Here is a 10,357-nt window from a genome sequence, read left to right on the forward strand (position 1 = left end):
GAACTAGATAAAAGTCCAGAATAAAGTTAAAAATCTAATCAGAAAGACCAAAGAAGTAACTTAAAGTCAGATACGAAAACTATAGATGAATGTGAAAGTGAAACCTACTTTATTAAAGATATTGACCAGCACTCCACACGTTAAATGTTAAACTCGATGCTAAACTCCCACTTCATTAAAGGCGATGATATAAACATAAAAGTAGATTTCAAATCTGTAGATGCCTGTGAATATTCAAAGTTATTTAAGCAATTTTATCGCATCCAAAAATAGTAGAGAATCTAATTAACACTTAGAAAGATCTGTGTTTTTCTTTTTCACAAAAGATCCACGACACAAGCGTCAATTATAAGTTGCATGCATTTCTGGAGCAGATGAGTTCGATTGGTGAAGTTTTTAACATTATGCCACCATTCACATTATTTCAGAAGTCTTATGCTTGATTCATTGGCGAGGTCTTAGACTTCATTAAGAAAATATTATCAATAGTTGATTTATTGTCATAGTTTAACTTTTTCTTAAATAGTATAATAGTTCATTGTTCTAGTTCAAAATTTTAAATAAATATTAGTTTCTATGTGAGTTGAATTAAGAAAATATTATCAATAGTTGATTTATTGTCATAGTTTAACTTTTTTTTAAATAGTATAATAGTTCATGGTTCTAGTTCAATTTTTTAAGTAAATATTATTTTCTATGTAAGTTGAATTATTATCAATTCGGAAGAAAATGTTAAATTACATATATTGACAATTTTACAAAAGATACTTATCAAGTAAATTTATATTATTTTGATTTAATTTTAAGGCATTTTGTTTAATTACATTATTTTTCATATAATGAGATAAAAAATAAAATCAGCAATAAAAAAATATATTTATTATAAATATTTTTTTGTTTGACATTTGGAACATAACTTATAGTTTTAATTTTATTTATTTTTCAAATATTCTTAAAGTGAGGAAATATTACAACCTTAGTAAAAAAGATCCTATAACACTAAAAGAATTGAGTCAGCCATCTTTCAAATGAATAATTTTTTTAATATGTTAACTTAATAAAAAAATAACTTAATTTATAATAATATAGTTATAAATATATTTATAACATAACAATAATTTTATGGGTAGTAGGCTAAAGTTAATAATAATAATTATTGTGTGTTGCAATTAATTATTATTATTTATTAAGTTGAATTAGATTCATACCAAGACTCCTAAATAAGAGGCTCACAACTTACCATTGTGTTTACGATGCTAAAAGGTAACATCTAATACATAAAAAATATTTATGTAATTTATTATTAATATACTTTTTGTGATTCAATAGGTTGTATCTATTTTATTTATCTAAAATTCTTTAAAAAACTAAATAATAGGTACAAACCGTTCACCACTATTGCATCTGATATCAATACCAACATGTGTCATTAATGTGAGTAATCAAATCAATTTTAATGTGATTATAAGGGATGTTTTTAATTATAAAAAGCAACATGAGGGTGTTGACCTGTGGAAAAAAAACATACACTAGACAATGTAAGAAATAACAAAACCTAGTGCAAAATAGCCATATACAAGGAATCTCAACTAAAGTCTACCTCTATCGAAAACCAAGGTTCGAATGTGAAAAATTTGCCAACCATGGTCCACATTGCTAAGGATCAACATGGGACAAGCCCCCATACTAGTAGCATTCTTAAACCAACAACAAGAACAAAGACCCCAAAAGAGTCATTTAAAATAAGTTCAGCAACCATCCACCATAGTAAGAAGAAAAACCATAGAGGGGGAGACAATCCAATCATCAAAAGATCTATTAACCAATCTCAAGAAATAGATAGCATGTTTTTTTTTCACCAGCATAGCCAAGTGATGGATAGCTCATTCTTCTTTCACCCTCATACGTAGGAAAAGATGGTATATTCTTCTACCACCATTGTGGCCAAGGTCCATAGCCACCAAAACCACTAGTTCCAATTAGTATTTTGAAAAATCTTCCATTCCTTAGCATACTCCCTACCTAGCTCAATAGAAAAGGGATCCCCTTCAATAGAAGTTGTGGGAGGAAAGATCAAAAAGCCATTTTGGGGGTTAGAAAAACTATGGAAGCCACACTAACATCCACTTCAACATAGGTTATCTCAACTACCAAAATCACAAACATCAACTCCAACTTGATTGGATTCAAAAGAAACTTCAAAAAAAACATAGAGGAAGAAGCCAATAAAATCTAGGTTACCCACTTAGAAGGAATATTCCTCACCAACAAAAGAGTAACAAGAACAATCCATCCAACATATCTCCCTTCCACCTCAATAAGTATAATGCAAAGGAAGAGACTCCGCAAAGAACCCTTCTTTAGAGATCACTCCACCATCAAAACATCGGCATTATGTTAAGGATTTGTGCGGTAGATAAATAATAGTAGGACCCAACCGTCAAAGAAAAAAACCATCTCAAGGTGCCTTTAAAACCTAAGGTGAGATTTTACCTCAATAGAAAACTCTAGGGAGTAATGCATGCACTAGCACAAATTATTCTAGAGAATCCAAAGGAGGAAGACTTTGCAACTAGGAAGCAAACCAAAAAGTAAATTTTCACTCAACCAAAAGTAAGGAGCCAAAGAGGGCCCTGGAGAGCTAACAACAACTGTAAGACAACCAAATGGAATGCCAAATAATAGAGCCCACTCAAGGATTTGAGCAATATGCAACTTCAAAATCAGAAAAATAGCACCAAATCTCAATAAATAAACAAAATGAATAGATCCATCACTGCCAACTGCAAACTCATTAAAGAGTCCCTAGATCTAAAAAACCCAGAAGCAAAGCACCTTGTGTAGAACCATGAAGGAGAAAAAATTTGACTTCCCGCATAAAAAAAAAGAGGGCATCACCAAGGAAGATATCTCACTATTCCAATGGGACACCAATAACATCAGAGATCCTCCCTCCATAAAGAAACACCTCTGAGAATCAAGCATCCCCTAGGTTAGAGAATCCCCCAAAAGAAAGAAGCATGGTCCCTATCCCTGTAGAAACCACTCCCATACCATGGCAGAACCAAGGAGGAAAAAGTTTGGAAAGAACTCTCCATTTGTCTAGCTCAACATCATTAGATTCCTTGCCACCAGCATCGCTCGCCCCCTCACCAAAAGAAACCCTAGCTTTCCCTGTGTTCATTGTCTTTCCACAAAATTATAATAGATGTTGTTACCATAACAGTTGTAATCATCCCATAACTATCTACTGCTCTACTTAATTCACATCAATAGAACATTTTGTTTTTTTCTTTACATTGAATACAATCATTGAATCCAAAAATAGGTGAGTCACAATTTTGTTTGAATTTAATAGTTTCAAGCTGTATTTTCTATTGGCAATATCTACATGCAATAATTTTTACTTTTCTTCTCTTGTATATTTTCAATTATTATAATACTTTCATTTTTGTGTGAAAACAAAAAACTTAAATAGGTGAAGAATTTATTTTGGAGATTGATATTCCCAAGTACCATTTTTCTTCACTCAATTTGTTCCTATTTTTTTTAATGTTTTTAATTCTTTTGTTTCAAAAGAAAGCTTTAAACATCGATATTAGGATAAATCAAGGGAACTTGAAATTAATTGTCATTCTCACATTCTCTTCCTATGAGCTTGTGCTCAAATTTTCACAAGATTGGCTAGGAAATTGGATCCACATTTCCTTATATAGTTGAATATCTAATTAGGCCTTATAACCAATGAGATAATATGTAACTATAGGTGGTAAAGCGTATCTATTGGTGAATATATTTGTCACTTAGAAAATACATGATTTGGCCCAATGAAATATGTGGAAAATCAATTTCTCCAACAGTTATATAGGACCTTGATATCCATGCTTCCTTTACATTTAGAGGGGCATCTCCCTCATAAGATATAATTTTCAAATTTCAAATAAAGAAAATTACAACATCAAAAGATAAAAAGTAAACTACTGATCAAGAATATACCACACGACTTCAATGCTTCCCTAAAATTAATGTAAACTACTAATGAAAACAAACAAGAACTACACTTGAAATCTACACACGCACATATATATTTATATATAAAGCTTAGATATATACTTTTACATTTATATATTTTTTCATGCACTCATATTACACACACATATATTTTATGTTTAGATTATATATATATATAGCCCATACACAATATAAACACACACACTCACACTTAGTATTAAACACACGCATATTTTTTTTTATAGTTTATATATACATATAGATATATGTGGGTGTGTGTGTGTGTCTATACATATATATATAAGCAAGCATGTATTTATCATCTTTGACCCTTTCACATCTTTTGGTTATGTATATATGTTAATTTCTATTATATTTTTGTTATATTTTGTCAATTTATAATTTTTAGGCACACTCTTAGTTATATCTTATTTTAAATGTTCTTTTATTTTTTATTTCTTCACTTTTTAATTTGCAAAAATTCATCCCTCTATTTAATTGGTGCTTCTTTAGTTTCTAATTATTTTCTGGTTTTTTCTTGGGTTTGTTCCTCTTCGGCCCCTTGTCCTTTTGTCTACCCTTTTATTGTTTGTTATTTTCTATCTTATTTTATTTTCATTCTTCAACCTTAGGGTGTGTGCTATCTTTCTTGCTTGTTCCCTTTATCTTTTGGGTCAGCTATTATCTACAACATACTATGTTTTGCATCTCTTGCTCTTCATCCTAATGACGGATCATGTAGTGTGATTTGAAAATGTTGATGGTAAAAATTGTAACACAATTGAATCCAGAAACATATCAATACAATATAATGGATTTTGGAAATTTGATCTCTTTAATCTATCATGGACACAATGCTAATTTAATGATTCATGAATATTTACACCATTCTTTGAAAATAAACATTACAAAGAGTCAACACTTCAACAAATTAGATTTTTTAGAAAAGAGAATATGAAATGTACTTTCTTTTACTTCTTAGCACCAAGAACATAAGAAAATTGATAATTACAAGAATAAGAATCGTACACACTTTCTAAAAATTGTCTCTCTATGAAAATAAAAGTGTCCATTTTCTACAAATCCAAAAAGTCCCTTGTGACATCCTTGTTCATGAATTTATAATCTATTCTAGCATAACCACCCTTTTGGGTAGGTAACTACTCAAAAAGTTAGAGGTTGGACTATTCTGAAGAAGGTTCGTAACCAACTCCAACATTTACCTCATAGGATCTTGAGGATGTTAGTTGGCAACTAGCTAGTTTTGTACCTCTCTTGAGTTCATTAGGTTTACTTACATTACACATGAATGGAACAGAGTTGTTGATTGTTTGGCCAAATGGGCTTCTGTTCTTGCTCTGGGCTGGAATATTATGGATAGGGGGCAGCTTCCCATTGATTTGTTACAAGAATTTGATGATCTTGTTCCTCAGGACAAAGCTCCTTGTTGAGCTCTCCTTGATGTAATCCTTTCTATCTTTATAAATTTTTACCTGTCTTTTCCCAAAAGAACACAAATGAAAATTGTAATTTTATTCATATGAAACTCCCCTTTGGATGCTACCACTATATATGTATTATATAGTAAATAATATATATAAAGAAAAATTTTACATTTTAAAATTAAAGCCTTGATATCTCTCAAATTTCTTTGTGTGTGTGTGTGTGTGTGTGTGTGTGTGTGTGTGTGTGTGTGTCTATATATATAGCTAGTGAAATAACTGTGAACATTTATATTATTATGAATTTATATTGCTAAAATTTCATACCAAGATTGGAAGTTTATACATAGGATAATAATTTATGAATTTCTAATAACTGTGATTTATTAAAAAATATGAATCTACTTTAATAGGGATAAATAAAATTACACTACAAGATTTTCAGATTTTTTTTATAAATAAATGTAAGAGAAATAATAAAATCTTATAGCTATTTAATATTGAAAAATCATTATAAGATCAAATTAAGTTTTAAATGACAATTATAATTCAAAAGATAAAAAAGGTTATTGTACAAAATATTATATATTCAATAAATAAAAAAATTGTATGCCTTTGATGATAACTTTTGTATGTTAAGAAATATTTATAATTGTGTATGAAAATGATATACATCTTCAAAATATATCACATACACATATCTTTTGCACTCATAAATTATAGTTTGAAGCTCTAAATTAGTCATAAAAAGACTATACCATATAGGTAGTACAAGTTGACCATGATTTATCTAATCAATATAGACTATACCTATCCATAATAATTCATTTGAACATCACTATTTTTAGATTGGCCCAGAAATAAAGAAATATATATATTGTCTTAGGATGTAGACGTAGAGAAACTTCCCCTATTTCCCACCTCTGTCGTATTTCTTTCATTATTGATGAAAGGTGAGATATCTATTGGTAATTGAAAAGATTGATGGGTACCAAGAAATGAACCTTTGATTGTATTTAATCTATTAAACACTTCAATCATATCAGGTCGCTCTTGAGGTGAACTCCTTGTGCAAAACAATCCAACTTGTATAAACTGAGTAAAACATTCCATTAGCATTGATGTCTGTGATTGATGGCCATCTACCAAAAGACATTCATCCACCACATCTGAAATCCTATCAGGAAAATGTGTTTCTATCCATTTTTGTAAATTCATTCCTTCACCGAACATATCATCTATAGGTCTCTTTCTTGTCAACATCTCCAAAATCATAATTCCATAACTATATACATCTCCTTTTGTAGAAAGATTTCCACCCATTCCATACTCTATAAAAATGAATAAAATTAAATAATTTATTCCATTATTTTTTAAGCATTGGAAGGTTAATCAGATTTAAAAAAATAGTAAAATAGATCGAGCAATAATGAGGAAATATGTACCTGGTGCAATGTAGCCAATAGATCCTTGAAGCACATTGGTAGAGGACAAAGCATCCAAACAATTTCCAAAAATAAGTTTGGAAAGGCCAAAATCTGCTATATATGAGGTCATATCATCTCCCAAGAAGACATTGCTAGGCTTGATGTCACAATGGATCACTTGAACAAAGCAATAGTGGTGAAGGTATGCCATTCCTCCTGCTATCTCCATTGCTATCCTAAGTCGGTCACTCATATTTAATCTGCATCTACTCCCTTGAGGAGGATACAACCATCTCTCTAAATTTCCATTTGGCATGAATGGAAGAATCAAGGCTTTGAAGTCAAGGTTGGAGCATGCTGAAATAATTTTAATTACATTGCGGTGGCGGACTCTCTTCAACACATTGCATTCTTTGTTGAAACTTTGATTAGCACGTTCATCTTGTATGTTGAGAACTTTAACAGCAATATGTATACCATTCTCTAGGATCCCTTTATAAACAGAGCCAAAACTACCAGTTCCTATCAGATTTTCATTGTTGAACCCACCAGTTGCATCTATAAGTTCTTTATATGATATTTTTGGTGGCCATACTTTAAGAACAGGGATATTGGAACCTTTATATATTTTGTATGAAAATGCTACCAATAGAAGAGATGCTATCAAAATTGCCATGCCTACCAGAAGAGGAATAATCACCTTTTTGGAGATGGATGACTGCTTGTGATTGGAAGTAGAGCACGACGGTAAGTTTAACCACCCACCACAGAGACCAAGATTTTCCATAATTTCTGATGCATCAAGTGTTGCAAAAGCTCCTCCTTTTGGAACTTCTCCAGTTAATCTATTTGAAGAGAGATTGAGATGTTTTAGCATTTTCATCTTTGTGAAAGCCATAGGTATCATACCTGACAAATTATTGCAAGACAGATCCATGTATTGCAGATTTTGCAGATCTGCCAATGACGGAGGGATTGGCCCCTGAAATGCATTTGAAGAAAGATTTAAATATTCCAACCCCTTGCAACTAGCCAGCACACTGGGAATGCTCCCTGAGAAATTGTTTCCAGAAGCATCTATAGCTAGAACCATAACCATTTTGCTCATTTCCACAACAGAACCTTGCAAGAAATTGTGGGAGACATTGAAATATAATTGGAGATTCTGAAGGCCTGCAACTTCAGGAGGTATATTTCCCATTAGTTTGTTATGCGCCAAATCGACCAGTTCCAATGTAAGACATCTCCCTAAGCTGGCGGGTATGTTTCCTGACAGCTGATTGTAGTAAAGATAAATTTGTCTGAGTTGTGGAAGATCGCCAAGGCTTTCTGGGATTGGGCTTGAAAGCTTATTATCACTGAGTGATAACAGTCCAAGCTTTCTTGACTGGCCAAAACTCTCTGGGATACTTCCATCTAGATTGTTTCTGCCAAGAGACAACCTTTCCAAGTTTTGAAGTGTGCCGAAACAAGATGGAATGTTTCCACTGAGTTGGTTTCCTTCCAGAGTTACCATTGTCAAGTCTGTCAGGTTACCAATCTCATTCGGTATGTTTCCGCCAATTTCATTCGAACCTAATGCTAACGAGACGAGTGAATTTGAGAGGCGACCAACTGAAGTGGGCAAGACACCAGTGAGATGATTATATCCCAAACTAAGATGTTCCAAGATGGAGCAATTAGTTAACACTGTCAGAATAGACAAACCACTGCTTCCACTCACAAAATGATTTTCCGCCAAAGAAAGCCATGTCAGTTGCCGCATTTTCCCAAATAGCATGGGCACCATGCCGCTCAGTTCATTGGTGTTCAGATTAAGCAGTTGCAGCTGAGTCCAATTTCCCACTGAGATGGGTATTTCGCCAGTGAATCTGTTTTCCCAGAGAAACACCTGTTGCAACTCTGAGAGCCTTCCAAACTCCCAGGGAATTGGACCGCTTAAGTGGTTCTCAGGTAACTCTAATAATTGGAGATGAGTGCAATTGGAAAGGGCGATGGGGATCGACCCTGTCAAATTGTTCATGCCAAGACCAAGCCAGTTTAGCTGAGTAAGCATACCCAATTGGGCAGGAATACCACCATGGAGTCTATTCGTGCCCAATTCAAGGATATTTAAAGAGGACAGGTTTCCTAAGAAAGATGGGATGATACCTGTCAAGTTGTTTGTTCCTAGCCCTATAGTTTCCAAGTTTGAAAGAAGGCTAAGCTCAGAGGGAATGCTTCCACTTAAATCGTTAAAGGACAACCGAAGCCTTCTCAAGCGAAACAGCCTTCCTATCTGGTAGGGAATATGTCCCTGGAAGCTATTATTTTTGAGATCAAGAACTCTGAGGAAGGAAAGGTTTCCTAGGAAAGGAGAGATGGGGCCAATAAATCCCATACTAGTGAGATTCAAAGAAACCACGCGCTGCCTGCGAGAAGAGCAGGTGATGCCAGTCCAGTTGCAGAAGGTGTGATTGGGAGACCAGTGGAGGAGGGAATTGTATGGATCGAGAAGCAGAGAAGCCTTGAATTCCATGAGAGATTGCTGATCAGAGAAATTAGAAGGCTTTGCCAGATGAGCGGGCAATGCAGAGAAGAGGAGCAGCATCGGCAACAGCACCATCATCATCGTCTTCATTCTCAGCTCATACGATGGTTGGGTTCAATTACAAATTGGCGAGAAGTTTTCGTAACAATAAATAAGATATGCGAGAAATGTGAGGAGAAGTTTGCCGAAGCATGAATTTCGCGCAGGAAGAGAAGATGATTGTCAATCAGTTAAAGTCTGCAGGTCAAGTCAAAGAAACGGAGAAACGAGCAGAGCTAACGCGTCATTACGTCTCCACTACTCACTTCTTTTCAAATCTTCCACACGGTACATGTTAAAATGCGAATACAAGTTCGGCAGTCCATGTTTGTCTTGTCGAATAGACAAGACCATATCCTTCATGTTTGTAATTGTTGATGTTATTATCATTGATGAAAGAAAATGAAAGATGATCCACTTAAAATAATTCTATGCCTCCCTCCCAAGTATTTTTTACTTTGTGTCTAGCAATATTGAAAAGTTATAAATTATTTGTGATAGTGTATTGTTAACTAAATTTAAAATAATTATCAATAGTAAAAAATAATTCTAAACTATTATTAAAAAAAATTACTTAAAAACTTTTAATAGATTCCTAATAAAATAAATTTGATTTGTATTCTACAATCATTATACTTTACTATTCATTAAACTTTTCTATTTCCATCATATTTTTCAATTTAATTTGAACTTTTAATTTTTGTAATGCTTATTTATGAGATTTTTAAATTTTTAAATTTTTAAATTTATTTTACTTGAATTTTATTGGCTTATAGATTTGGGTCTTAGAGTAGATTTCAAGATATTTTAATAACATGTTTTTCTTTTATAATAACTTGTGATTATATTTTATGAATAATATTGTATATAATAATTTTTTACTTTAAATAAAATATTAATACTTTAAA

The 10,357-nt window shown here is 32.6% G+C and overlaps 1 protein-coding gene across 2 annotated transcripts; it reads right to left on the reverse strand.

Moving 5' to 3' along the window:
- Positions 1-5,044: 5,044 nt before the first annotated feature.
- LOC149561383 (uncharacterized) lies at positions 5,045-9,637 on the reverse strand. Of its 2 annotated transcripts, none has more exons than XM_089825117.1 (2): positions 6,899-9,637; positions 5,045-5,504 (listed from the first exon to the last, which is right to left on the reverse strand). In XM_089825117.1, the coding sequence occupies exons 1-2, from the start codon at positions 9,498-9,500 to the stop codon at positions 5,491-5,493; spliced, it is 2,616 nt and encodes an 871-aa protein (XP_089681243.1). In that variant the 5' UTR covers positions 9,501-9,637; the 3' UTR covers positions 5,045-5,490. The 2 variants fall into 2 exon arrangements, with proteins under 2 accessions (XP_089681243.1, XP_089681242.1); XM_089825116.1 differs by lacking the exon at positions 5,045-5,504 and adding an exon at positions 6,171-6,784.
- Between the last annotated feature and the right edge of the window lie 720 nt (positions 9,638-10,357).

This window comes from Cupressus sempervirens, chromosome 4 (assembly GCF_028749045.1).
Source record: "Cupressus sempervirens isolate cs-2001-9-10 chromosome 4, ASM2874904v1, whole genome shotgun sequence".
Lineage (NCBI taxonomy): Eukaryota > Viridiplantae > Streptophyta > Pinopsida > Cupressales > Cupressaceae > Cupressus > Cupressus sempervirens.

What these genes read in the sequence shown, in the direction of transcription:
- LOC149561383 (XM_089825116.1), bottom strand. Translation starts at nt 9,500, where the DNA reads ATGAAGACGATGATGATGGTGCTGTTGCCGATGCTGCTCCTCTTCTCT. An exon ending in TATTGGCTACATTGCACCAG is followed by an intron (nt 6,785 to 6,898) that starts GTACATATTTCC and finishes TCATTTTTATAG; the next exon opens with AGTATGGAATGGGTGGAAAT.